The 13,607-nt window shown below is 52.1% G+C and overlaps 1 protein-coding gene and 1 long non-coding RNA gene across 4 annotated transcripts; one reads left to right on the forward strand and one right to left on the reverse strand.

Moving 5' to 3' along the window:
- Positions 1-8: 8 nt before the first annotated feature.
- Positions 9-3,290, reverse strand: LOC134434216 (uncharacterized). The gene is made up of 3 exons (XR_010031824.1): positions 3,243-3,290; positions 1,889-1,930; positions 9-35 (listed from the first exon to the last, which is right to left on the reverse strand). It is a non-coding gene; the product is annotated as an uncharacterized LOC134434216 (long non-coding RNA).
- A 357-nt stretch (positions 3,291-3,647) lies between these two features.
- Positions 3,648-12,652, forward strand: LOC134434218 (cytochrome c oxidase subunit 6B1-like). 3 transcript variants are annotated; one of them, XM_063182893.1, is made up of 4 exons: positions 3,648-3,740; positions 5,748-5,856; positions 10,708-10,808; positions 12,407-12,652. In XM_063182893.1, exons 2-4 carry the CDS (start codon positions 5,751-5,753, stop codon positions 12,458-12,460), a joined length of 261 nt encoding a protein of 86 aa, XP_063038963.1. In that variant the 5' UTR covers positions 3,648-3,740; positions 5,748-5,750; the 3' UTR covers positions 12,461-12,652. The 3 variants fall into 3 exon arrangements, 2 of the variants coding, with proteins under 2 accessions (XP_063038963.1, XP_063038962.1); XR_010031825.1 differs by lacking the exons at positions 3,648-3,740; positions 5,748-5,856 and adding an exon at positions 5,894-7,122 and having other exon boundaries at positions 12,407-12,438; XM_063182892.1 differs by lacking the exons at positions 3,648-3,740; positions 5,748-5,856 and adding an exon at positions 6,954-7,122.
- The last annotated feature ends 955 nt before the right edge of the window (positions 12,653-13,607 follow it).

Here is a 13,607-nt window from a genome sequence, read left to right on the forward strand (position 1 = left end):
TGGCTCCGCCCCTCCGCGGGGCGCGAACCCGGAACCTGCGGGGGGAAACTGGGTTATACTGGGATATACTGGGATAGACTGGGAGGGGAACTGGGTTATACTGGGATAGACTGGGAGGGGAACTGGGTTATACTGGGATATACTGGGAGGGGAACTGGGTTATACTGGGATATACTGGGAGAGACTGGGAGGGGAACTGGGTTATACTGGGATATACTGGGAGGGGAACGGGGTTATACTGGGATATACTGGGAGGGACTGGGAGGGGAACTGGGTATACTGGGATATACTGGGATATACTGGGAGGGGAACTGGGTTATACTGGGATATACTGGGAGGGACTGGGAGGGGAACTGGGTTATACTGGGATATACTGGGAGGGACTGGGAGGGGAACTGGGTTATACTGGGATATACTGGGAGGGACTGGGAGGGGAACTGGGTTATACTGGGATATACTGGGAGGGGAACTGGGTTATACTGGGATATACTGGGAGGGGAACTGGGTTATACTGGGATATACTGGGAGGGGAACTGGGTTATACTGGATATACTGGAGGGACTGGGAGGGGAACTGGTTATACTGGGATATACTGGGAGGGACTGGGAGGGGAACTGGGTTATACTGGAGAGACTGGGAGGGGAACTGGGTTATACTGGGATATACTGGAGAGACTGGGAGGGGAACTGGGTTATACTGGGATAGACTGGGAGGGACTGGGAGGGGAACTGGGTTATACTGGGATATACTGGGAGGGGAACTGGGTTATACTGGATATACTGGGAGGGACTGGGAGGGGAACTGGGTTATACTGGGAGAGACTGGGAGGGACTGGGAGGGGAACTGGGTTATACTGGGATATACTGGGAGGGGAACTGGGTTATACTGGGATAGACTGGGAGGGACTGGGAGGGGAACTGGGTTATACTGGGATAGACTGGGAGGGGAACTGGGTTATACTGGGAGAGACTGGGAGGGGAACTGGGTTATACTGGGATATACTGGGAGGGGAACTGGGTTATACTGGGATAGACTGGGAGGGGAACTGGGTTATACTGGGATATACTGGGAGGGGAACTGGGTTATACTGGGAGATACTGGGAGGGGAACTGGGTTATACTGGGATAGACTGGGAGGGGAACTGGGTTATACTGGGATATACTGGATAGACTGGGAGGGGAACTGGGTTATACTGGGATATACTGGGAGGGACTGGAGGGGAACTGGGATATACTGGGATATACTGGAGGGACTGGGAGGGGAACTGGGTTATACTGGATAGACTGGGAGGGGAACTGGGTTATACTGGGATATACTGGGAGGGACTGGGAGGGGAACTGGGGGTACTGGAAGAGTAACTGGGGTATACTGGTTTATACTGGGAGAGGAACTGCGGATACTGGATGGACTGGGAGGGGAGCTGGGAGGGACTGGGATATACTGGGACATACTGGAGGGGGAACTGGGGATACTGGGACATACTGGGAGGGGAACTGGGGATACTGGGACATACTGGGACATACTGGGAGGGGAACTGGGGATACTGGGATATACTGGGAGGGACTGGGAGGGGAACTGGGGATACTGGAAGAGTAACTGGGGTATACTGGTTTATACTGGGAGGAACTGGAAGAGAAATTGGGTTATACTGGGATATACTGGTTTGTACTGGGAGGAAACTGGGCATACTGGGGTACATTAGGAGGGAAACTGGGATGTACTGGGAGGGACTGGGATATACTGGGAAGGGAACTGGGTTATACTGGTTTATACTGGGAGGGACCGGGAAGGGAATTGGGTTATACTGGTTTATACTGGGAGGGGAACTGGGGATACTGGGCTATACTGGGAGTGTTACTGGTCCATACTGGTTTGTACTGGGACTCACCTCTGCCTCGGAATCCACCGCGTCCACCCCGGGGGCTGAAACCTGTGGGGAAACTGGTCAGACTGGGATATACTGGGAGGGACTGGATTGAACTGGAGGGACTGGGATTGAACTGGGATGGACTGGGATAAACTGGGAGGAACTGGGATGGACTGGGATATACTGGGATTGAACTGGGATATACTGGGATGAACTGAACTGGTTATACTGGGATGGACTGGGTTATACTGGGATGTACTGGTTTATACTGGGATGGACTGGGAGGAACTGGGAGGGACTGGGTTATACTGGGCTGTACTGGTTTATACTGGGATGGACTGGGAGGGAACTGAGATGTACTGGTTTATACTGGGATGGACTGGGTTATACTGGGAGCAGCTCTGGGGCCTCCAGTGCTCCCAGTTTGGCTCCAACGCCTCCCCCAGTCTGCTCCCAGTATAACCCAGTATAAACCAGTTACCCCCAAAACGCTCCCAGTTCCCTCCCAGTCCATCCCAGTTACCCCAGTTCCTTCCCAGTGTCCCCAGTTCACCTCTGGCTCCATCCCAGTCTGGCCCAGTCCCCTCCCAGTTCATCCCAGTCCCCTCCCAGTTTATCCCAGTTCCCTCCCAGTTTGTCCCAGTTCCCTCCCAGTTTGTCCCAGTTCCCCCAAATCTTCTCCCAGTCTCTCCCAGTTTGTCCCAGTTTAACCCAGTTCCCCCCAAATCCCTTCCCAGTCCATCCCAGTCCCTCCCAGTTCATCCCAGTCCATCCCAGTTACCCCCAAATCCTCTCCCAGTTCCTCCCAGTATGCCCAGTTCAGCCCTGCCTCCATCCAGTCCATCCAGTTCGCTCCCAGTTCATCCCAGTTACCCTCTGATCCTCTCCCAGTCCATCCCAGTCCCTCCCAGTTTGGCCCAATCCCATCCCAGTCCTCTCCCAGTTCATCCAGTAACCCCAGTTCCCTCTCCCAGTCCCTCCCAGTTCAAACCAGTTCATCCCTCTCTCTCCCACATCCCCCCAGTCTGCCCAGTCATCCAGTCCCTCCCAGTTCATCCCAGTTACCCCGAAATCCTCTCCCAGTTCCCCCCAGTCCCTCCCAGTTTATCCCAGTCCCTCCCAGTCCATCCCAGTTCATCCCAGTTACCCCAAATCCCTTCCCAGTCCCTCCCAGTTAATCCCAGTCCCTCCCAGTTTATCCCAGTCTGTCCCAGTTCCCGCCAAATCCTCTCCCAGTCTATCCGAGTTTGTCCCAGTCCCGCTCAGTCCATCCCAGTTTATCCCAGTTACCCCAAAATCCCTTCCCAGTCCCTCCCAGTTTGTCCCAGTTTGTCCCAGTTTGTCCCAGTTTGTCCCAGTTTGTCCCAGTTCCCACCCGGCCTCATCGCGCCGCTCTCTCCACGCGTGGCCCGCGCGTCTCTGCCGGATCCGGAAATGACGTCACAACCATCGTCTCCCAGCCCTGCGCATGCGCATCCCGCTCCCGACGCTCAAACCCCGCCCACCTTTGGCGGAAGTGCCCTCAGAGCGCTTCAAGGAGGCTCCTGAGGGGATTTTGAGGTAAAAAATGGCGATTTTGGGACAAAAATGGGATTTTAGGTCAAAAATGGAAATTTTGGGGTAAAAAATTGGGATTTTGGGGCTCTAACGGGTTTTTTCGGCGTCTCGCGGCGTTTTGGCGCCGTTTCGGGGCAGTTCCGGCGGACTCGCGGGTGGGCGCCGCCGCCATTTTTCCTCCGGAGGAGACGCTCCGGCCGGAAGCCTGCTCTCGATGGTCTTTATTGACGTCATTTCCGGCGACTCTCCGTCGCTTCTGCCGCGTCTCGTTGGTTCCGGCGAGCGGAGAGCGGGGGTGAAAGTGACTTTGAGAGCTGGGACGTACTGGGAGAACTGGGAGGGACTGGGATGAACTGGGAGGGACTGGGAGGGACTGGGGGCTACTGGGAGCGCTGAGGGGGGTACTGGGATAAACTGGGATAAACTGGGAGGGACTGGGAGGGACTGGGGAGGGTGCGAGGTCGTGAGGGGCGCGCTGAGGGCGGTGAGGGCCGGACTGGATGAACTGGGAGGAACTGGGAGGGACTGGGAGGGACTGGGAGGGGACTGGGGTGAACTGGGAGCACTGGGGGGGTGACTGGGATGAACTGGGATAAACTGGGAGGGGTCTGGGGTGAACTGGGAGGGGTCTGGGGGTTACTGGATGACACTGGGATGAACTGGGAGAGAACTGGGATGGACTGGGAGGGTTCTGAAGGGAACTGGGAGGGGTCTGGGGTTACTGGTTTGAACTGGGATGAACTGGTTTGAACTGGGAGGGGTCTGGGGGGTTACTGGTTTGAACTGGGATGAACTGGAGGGATCTCGGGGGTTACTGGTTTGAACTGGTTTGAACTGGGAGGGGTCTGGGGGTTACTGGTTTGAACTGGGACGGACTGGTTTGAACTGGGAGGGGTCTGGGGGGTTACTGGTTTGAACTGGGATGAACTGGTTTGAACTGGGAGGGGTCTGGGGGGTTACTGGTTTGAACTGGGATGAACTGGTTTGAACTGGGAGGGGTCTGGGGGGTTACTGGTTTGAACTGGGATGAACTGGTTTGAACTGGGAGGGGTCTGGGGGGTTACTGGTTTGAACTGGGATGAACTGGGAGGGATCTCGGGGGTTACTGGTTTGAACTGGTTTGAACTGGGAGGGGTCTGGGGGGTTACTGGTTTGAACTGGGATGAACTGGGAGGGATCTCGGGGGTTACTGGTTTGAACTGGGATGAACTGGTTTGAACTGGGAGGGACCTCAGGGGTTACTGGTTTGAACTGGTTTGAACTGGTTTGAACTGGGAGCCCTGGTTGTTGCTGCTGCTGTTTCTCTTTTATTGCGTTGTTTATTATTATTGGATATGGTTAATTAACAATTAACGAGCTAATTACCTGCTGGGGTTGGTAGTTAATTCATTAGGTGCTGGCCAGTTGTTTAGCTAATTAATTAGCTGCTAATTTGCATAATCAGTGATTTTTATAATTTCTTTTCCTGCTGATTTCACTTCCCAAATTTATCACAGTGGGTTGGGATTGATGAATAATTAACGAGCCAATTAATAACTAGATTGGCAACTAATTAACTAGGTCCTAATTAGTTATTTAGTTGGCTAATGAGTTGCTAATTAGCATAATTAGTGAGTTTTTTATATTTTCTCCTGCTGATTTCAGTTCCCAAATTTATCACAGTGGGTTGGGATTGATGAATAATTAATGAGCTAATTAATAGCTAGATTGGCAACTATTTAACTAGGCTCTAATTAGTTGCTCAGTTAATTAGTGAGCTGCTAATTAGCATAATTTGTGACTTTTTAATTTCTTTTTTTGCTGATTTCGCTTCTTATATTTATTGTAGTGGGTTGGGATTTATTAGTAATTAATAAACTAATATGTATTAATAAGCTATTAATAATAAAGAGATTGACAATGAACTAAGTTCTAATTAGTTATTTAGCTAATTAATTAGCTGCTAATTAACTTAATTAAAGTAATTTTTCTCTTAAACTCATTAAAAAATGTAAAAGTTGAGTTTTCTTGGGTTGGGATTGATTAATAATTAATGAGCTGACTAATAAGTATTAATAAGCTACTAATAATGAAGAAATTGGCAGTTAGCTAATTAGGTTCTAATTAGATATTTAGCTAACTGATTAGCTGCTAATTAATTCAATTAACAACATTTTTGTGGTTTAAACCCTCATAAAAAGATTGAAAAACTCAAATTTTTTTGTGTTTTTTAAGCAATTAACGCCCTTTATACCCAATTAACCCCCTCAGGCTGCTAATTAACATTCTCTAGGAGGTGATTAACGAGCGCGGGTGTTAATTAATTAATTAATTGTGCTAATTAGCCATGGCAGAGGACATGAAGCTGAAGCTTTGCCGCTACAAGACGGCGCCGTTCGACAGCCGCTTCCCCAACCAGAACCAGACCCGCAACTGCTGGCAGAACTACCTGGGTATGGAGCCCCAAAATCCACCAAATTCACCCCAAAACCCACACGGGGAACCCCAAAATACCAAAAATGCAAAAATTCCCACAAAAATCCCACAAAAATTCCCATAAAAGTGCCCCAAAAATGCCCCAAAATTGCCTCAAAACGCCCAAAGTTGTGGTTTTTATCCTCAAAATCTTCCCCAAAAATGACCCAAGTCCTCCAAATTCACCCCAAAATTCCCCAAATTCACCCTAAAATCCACACAGGGAAACCCAAAATACCAAAAATACAAAAATTCCCAGAAAAATCCTACAAAAATTCCCACAAAAATGCCCCAAAAATGCCCAAATTTGGGGTTTTTGTTGCCGCTTCCCCAACCAGAACCAGACCAGGAACTGCTGGCAGAACTACCTGGGTATGGAGCCCCAAAATCAACCAAATTCACCCCAAAATTCCCCAAATTCACCCCAAAATCCACACGGGGAACCCCGAAATCACAAAATGCAAAAAATCCCACAAAAATCCCACAAAAAATGGCCCAAAAAACCCAAAAATTACCCCAAAAATGACCCAAAATTGCCTCAAAAATGCCCCCAAAACGCCCAAGTTTGTGGTTTTATCCCCAAAATCTTCCCCAAAAACTCCCCAAATCCTCCAAATTCACCCCAAAATTCCCCAAATTCACCCTAAAATCCACATGGGGAACCCCAAAATCACAAAAATGCAAAAATTCTCACAAAAATCCCACAAAACTTCCCACAAAAATGCCCCAAAAATGCCCAAATTTGGGGTTTTTGTTGCTGCTTCCCCAACCAGAACCAGACCCGCAACTGCTGGCAGAACTACCTGGGTATGGAGCCCCAAAATGCCCCAAATTCACCCCAAAATTCCCCAAATTCACCCCAAAATCCACACGGGGAACCCCGAAATCACAAAAATGCAAAAATTCCCACAAAAATCCCACAAAAAATGGCCCAAAAAACCCAAAAATTACCCCAAAAATGACCCAAAGTTGCCTCAAAAATGCCCCCAAAACGCCCAAGTTTGTGGTTTTATCCCCAAAATCTTCCCCAAAAACTCCCCAAATCCTCCAAATTCACCCCAAAATTCCCCAAATTCACCCTAAAATCCACATGGGGAACCCCAAAATCACAAAAATGCAAAAAATTCCCACAAAAATCCCACAAAAATTCCCACAAAAATGCCCCAAAAGTGCCCAAATTTGGGGTTTTTGTCGCCGCTTCCCCAACCAGAACCAGACCCGCAACTGCTGGCAGAACTACCTGGGTATGGAGCCCCAAAATCAACCAAATTCACCCCAAAACCCACACGGGGAACCCCAAAATCACAAAAATGCAAAAATTCCCACAAAAATCCCACAAAAATTCCCATAAAAGTGCCCCAAAAATGCCCTAAAATTGCCTCAAAACGCCCAAAGTTGTGGTTTTTATCCTCAAAATCTTCCCCAAAAATGACCCAAGTTCTCCAAATTCACCCCCAAAATTCCCCAAATTCACCCCAAAATCCACACAGGGAAACCCAAAATACCAAAAATACAAAAATTCCCACAAAAATCCCACAAAACTTCCCACAAAAATGCCCCAAAAATGCCCAAATTTGGGGTTTTTGTCGCCGCTTCCCCAACCAGAACCAAACCAGGAACTGCTGGCAGAACTACCTGGGTATGGAGCCCCAAAATCCACCAAATTCACCCCAAAATTCCCCAAATTCACCCCAAAATCCACACGGGGAACCTCAAAATCACAAAAATGCAAAAAATCCCACAAAAATCCCACAAAAAAATGGCCCAAAAAACCCAAAAATTACCCCAAAAATGACCCAAAATTGCCTCAAAAATGCCCCCAAAACGCCCAAGTTTGTGGTTTTATCCCCAAAATCTTCCCAAAAACTCCCCAAATCCTCCAAATTCACCCTAAAATCCACACCGGGAACCCCAAAATACCAAAAGCCAAAAATTCCCACAAAAATCCCACAAAAATGCCCCAAAAATGCCCAAATTTGGGGTTTTTGTCGCCGCTTCCCCAACCAGAACCAGACCAGGAACTGCTGGCAGAACTACCTGGGTATGGAGCCCCAAAATCCACCAAATTCACCCCAAAATCCACACGGGGAACCCCAAAATACCAAAAATGCAAAAATTCCCACAAAAATCCCTCAAAAATGGCCCAAAAAAACCCAAAAATTACCCCAAAAATGCCCAAAATTGCCTCAAAATGCCCAAACTTGGGGTTTTTATCCCCAGAATCTTCCCCCAAAACTCCCAAAATCCCCCAAAATTCACCCCAAAATTCCCCAAATTCACCCCAAAATCCACCTGGGGAACCCCAAAATCACAAAAATACAAAAAATTCCAACAAAATTCCCACAAAAAATGCCCCCAAAATGCCCAAATTTGGGGTTTTTTCTCCCTGCTCCAGCCACTCAATGTCCCCTCAGTGTCCCTGATGTCCCCAGTGTCCCCAATGTCCCCAATCCCCCAATGTCCCCTCAATGTCCCACAATGTCCCCTTAATGTCCCCTCACTGTCACCAACGTCCCCTCAACGTTCCCAATGTCCCCAATGTCACCTCAGTGTCCCCAATGTCTTTAATGTCCCCTCGATGTCCTCAATGTCCCCTCAATGTCCCCAATGTCCCCATTGGTGTCCCCAATGTCCCCGTGTGTCCCCAGATTTCCAGCGGTGCCAGCGCGCCATGGACGCCCGCGGTGCCGATGCCACCATTGTCCCCTCAGTGTCCCCAGTGTCCCCAACATCCCTGATCTCCTGATCCCCCAATGTCCCCAATGTCCCCGATGTTCCCATTGTCCCCTCAGTGTCCCAATGTCCCCTCAGTGTCCCCAATGTCCCCGATCCCCCAATGTCCCCAATATCCCCATTGTTCCCAATGTCCCCATTGTCCCCGGTGTCCCCAATGTCCCTGATCCCCCATTGTCCCCTCAGTGTCCCCATTGTCCCCAATGTCCCCAATGTCCCCGTTGTTGTCCCCAGATTTCCAGCGGTGCCAGCGCGCCATGGACGCCCGCGGCGCCGATGCCACCATTGTCCCCTCAGTGTCCCCAATGTCCCCAACGTCCCTGATCTCCTGATCCCCCAATGTCCCCAATGTCCCCGATGTCCCCTCAATGTCCCCAATGTCTTCAACGTCCCACAATGTCCCCTTAATGTCCCCTCACTGTCACCAATGTGTGCTCAACGTTCCCAATGTCCCCTCAGTGTCCCCTTAGTGTCCCCAATGTCTTCAATGTCCCCTCGATGTCCCCAATTCCCTCAGTGTCCCCAATGTCCCCAATGTCCCCAATGTCCCCTCAGTGTCCCCAATGTCCCCAATCCCCCAATGTCCCCTCACTGTCACCAATGTGTGCTCAATGTTCCCAATGTCCCCTCAGTGTCCCCAATGTCTTTAATGTCCCCTCGATGTCCCCAATCCCGCAGTGTCCCCAATGTCTCCAATGTCTTCAATGTCCCCAATGTCCCCTCAGTGTCCCCCATGTCCCCTCAGTGTCCCCAATGTCCCCAATCCCCCAATGTCCCCAATGTCTCAAATCCCCCGAATGTCCTCAATGTCCCCTCGGTGTCCCCGATGTCCCAAATCCCTCAATGTCCCCTCACTGTCACCAGTGTCCCCTCAATGTCCCCTCAGTGTCCCCTTAGTGTCCCCAATGTCTTTAATGTCCCCTTGATGTGCCCAATCCCGCAGTGTCCCCGATGTCCCCGATGTCCCCAATGTCCCCAATGTCTCAAATCCCCCAAATGTCCCCAATCCCCTCAGTGTCCCCAATGTCCCCATTGTCCCCATTGTCCCCAATGTCCCCTCAGTGTCCCCAATGTCCCCAATGTCCCCTCAATGTCCCACAATGTCCCCTTAATGTCCCCTCAATGTCCCCGTGTGTCCCCAGACTCCCAGCGGTGCCAGCGCGCCATGGACGCCCGCGGCGCCGATGCCACCATTGTCCCCTCAGTGTCCCCAATGTCCCCAACGTCCCTGATCCCGATTGTCCCCAGTGTCCTCAATGTCCCCAATCCCCCAAATGTCCCTGATCTTCTGATCCCCCAATGTCCCCAATCCCTCAATGTCCCCATTGTCCCCTCAGTGTCCCCAATGTCCCTGATCTCCTGATCCCCCAATGTCCTCAATGTCTCAAATCCCCCAAATGTCCTCAATGTCCCCTCAGTGTCCCCAATGTCCCCAATCCCTCAATGTCCCCTCACTGTCACCAGTGTCCCCTCAACGTTCCCACTGTCCCTCAGCGTCCCCAATGTCCCCAATGTCCCCTCAGTGTCCCGATGTCTTTAATGTCCCCTTGATGTCCCCAATCCCTCAGTGTCCCCGATGTCCCCGATGTCCCCATTGTCCCCAATGTCCCCAATCCCCTCAGTGTCCCCAGTGTCCCCAACGTCCTGATCCCCCAATGTCCCCGTGTGTCCCCAATGTCCCCTCATTGTCCCAATGTCCCCAATGTCCCCGTTGTTGTCCCCAGATTTCCAGCGGTGCCAGCGCGCCATGGACGCCCGCGGCGCTGATGCCACCACTGTCCCCTCAGTGTCCCAATGTCCCTGATCCCTCAGTGTCCCCAATGTCCCCAATGTCCTCAATGTCTTCAATGTCCCCAATGTCCCCTCAGTGTCCCCAATGTCCCTGATCCCTCGGTGTCCCCAGTGTCCCCAATGTCCCTCATCTCCTGATCCCCCAGTGTCCCCAGTGTCCCCAATGTCTCCAATCCCCAAATGTCCTCACTGTCCCCTCAGTGTCCCCATTGTCCCCAACGTCCCTGATCCCCCAATGTCCCCGTGTGTCCCCATTGTCCCCTCATTGTCCCCAATGTCCCCAATGTCCCCGTTGTTGTCCCCAGATTTCCAGCGGTGCCAGCGCGCCATGGACGCCCGCGGCGCCGATGCCACCCCGTGCCAGTGGTACTTCCGCGTCTACAAGTCCCTGTGCCCGACCTCGTGGGTGAGTGATGGCACCTGTGCCACCAAATGTCACCAAATGTCACCAAGTGTCACCAATGTCCCCCTGTGCCCCACCTCGGGGGTGAGGGATGGCACCAAGTGCCACCAAATGTCACCAAATGTCACCAAATGTCACCAGTGTCCCCCTGTGCCCCACCTCGTGGGTGAGTGATGGCACCGAGTGCCACCAAATGTCACCAAACGTCACCAGTGTCCCCAACCCCCAGTGTCCCCAATTGTCCCCAAGGGCCCCCAATAGTCCCCGATGCCACCAATGTCCCCAAATGTCACCAAGGGCCACCTGTGCCCCAATGTCCCCACTGTCCCAAATCCTTCTGATGTCCCCAAATGTCCCCAAATGTCCCCAACCCCCCCAATGTCCCCAGATGTCCCCAAATGTCCCGAGTGTCCCCAACTCCCCAATGTCCCCAGCATTCCCAGCCACACAATGTCCCCAATCTCCTCAAATGTCCCCAATGTCCCCAAATGTCCCCAATCCCCTCAGTGTCCCCAACCCCCCCAATGTCCCCAATCCCCCCAATGTCCCCCATGTCCCTCAATGTCCCCAACATCCCCAACTGCCCTCATGTCCCCAATGTCCCCAACCCCCAATCTCCCCCGATGTCCCCAAATGTCCCCAATTCCCCCAGATGTCCCCAATGTCCCCAATCTCTTCTCTGTCCCCAATGTCCCCAATCCCCCTCAATGTCCCCAATGTCCCCAAATGTCCCCAACCCCCCAATGTCCCCAACCCCCCAAATGTCCCCAATGTCCCCAAATGTCCAGAGTGTCCCCAACTCCCCAATGTCCCCAGCATTCCCAGCCACACAATGTCCCCAAATGTCCCCAACCCCCCAATGTCCCGAATTGTCCCCAATGTCCCCAAATGTCCCAATCCCCCAAATGTCCCGAATTGTCCCCAACCCCCCAAATGTCCCCAACCCCCCAATGTCCCGAATTGTCCCCAACCCCCCAAATGTCCCCAATCCCCTCAATGTCCCCAAATGTCCCCAATCCCCCCCAATGTCCCCAAATGTCCCCCAATGTCCCCAATGTCCCCAACCCCCCAAATGTCCCCAAATGTCCCCAATGTCCCCAAATGTCCCCAATCCCCCAAATGTCCCCAATCCCCCCCAGTGTCCCCAATGTCCCCAATCCGCAATGTCCCCAAATGTCCCCAAACCCCCAAATGTCCCCAAATGTCCCCAAAGGTCCCCAATGTCCCACTGTCCCCCAATGTCCCCAAATGTCCCCACTGTCCCCCAATGTCCCCCAATGTCCCCAATGTCCCCCAATGTCCCCAATGTCCCCAATGTCCCCCAATGTCCCCAATGTCCCCCAATGTCCCCAGTGTCCTCAATGTCCCCAAATGTCCCCAATGTCCCCAAATGTCCCCAACCCCCAAATGTCCCCAATCCCCCCAATGTCCCCAAATGTCCCCCAATGTCCCCAATGTCCCCAAATGTCCCCAACCCCCAAATGTCCCCAACCCCCCAAATGTCCCCAACCCCCAAATGTCCCCAACCCCCCAAATGTCCCCAAATGTCCCCAACCCCCCAAATGTCCCCAAATGTCCCAATGTCCCCTGTGTGTGCCCAGGTGACGGCGTGGGACGAGGCCCGTGAGGAGGGCACCTTCCCCGGCAAGATCTGAGCTGTCCCCAGGCCCTGGTGACACCGGGGGGACACGGCCGGGGGGAGGTGGCACCGCGGGGGGAGGGGGGGACGCGGCTGCTCCCCGCGGTGTGACACGGTGACATTGTGACATGGTGACATTGTCCCCAGAGCGTGACAGTGCCACCCCCCCGGGGAGGGGACACCGACAATAAAGGGTTAAAAACTGGGACCGGGGGCCCTTCATTGTGGGGACATCTGGGACGGTTTGGGGACAGTTTGGGGACATTTGGGTCATTTAGGGACAATCTGGGGATGTTTGGGGACAGTTTGGGGACATTTGGAAATGATTTGGGGACATCTGGGGACAGTTTGGGGACAGTTCAGGGACAATCTGGGGACTTTTGGGGTCATTTAGGGACAGTTTGGGGACATTTGGGAGGGTTTGGGGACAATCTGGGGACTTTTGGGGTCATTTAGGGACAATCTGGGGACGTTTGGGACAGTTTGGGGACATTTGGAAATGATTTGGGGACATCTGGGGACAATTTGGGGGTGTTTGGGGACAATTTGGGGACATTTGGGAGGGTTTGGGGACGGTTCAGGGGCATTTGGGGACAATCTGGGGACTTTTGGGGTCATTTAGGACAATTTGGGGACATTTGGGAGGGTTTGGGGACAATTTGGGAATGTTTGGGGACATCTGGGGACAATTTGGGGGTGTTTGGGGACATTTTGGGGATCATTTGGGGACATTTTGGGGAGGGTTTGGGACTATTTGGGGGTGTTTGGGGACAATTTGGGGACAGTTCAGGGGACATTTGGGGACAATTTGGGGACATTTGGGAGGGTTTGGGACAATTTGGGAATGTTTGGGGACATCTGGGACATTTTGGGGAGGGTTTGGGACATTTTGGGGGTGGTTGGGGACAATTTGGGGATCATTTGGGGACAATTTGGGGGTGTTTGGGGACAATTTGGAGGAGCTTGGGGACAATTTGGGAATGTTTGGGGACATCTGAGGACATTTTGGGGAGGGTTTGGGACTATTTGGGGGTGTTTGGGGACAATTTGGGGGCATTTGGGGACATTCTGGGGATCATTTGGGGACAATTTGGGGGTGTTTGGGGACAATTTGGGGACAATGGAATTCGCCACATTTGGGACCTTGTAGGGCTGTTTGGGAC

Source organism: Melospiza melodia, unplaced genomic scaffold (genome assembly GCF_035770615.1).
Source record: "Melospiza melodia melodia isolate bMelMel2 unplaced genomic scaffold, bMelMel2.pri scaffold_335, whole genome shotgun sequence".
In the NCBI taxonomy this organism is placed as follows: domain Eukaryota; kingdom Metazoa; phylum Chordata; class Aves; order Passeriformes; family Passerellidae; genus Melospiza; species Melospiza melodia.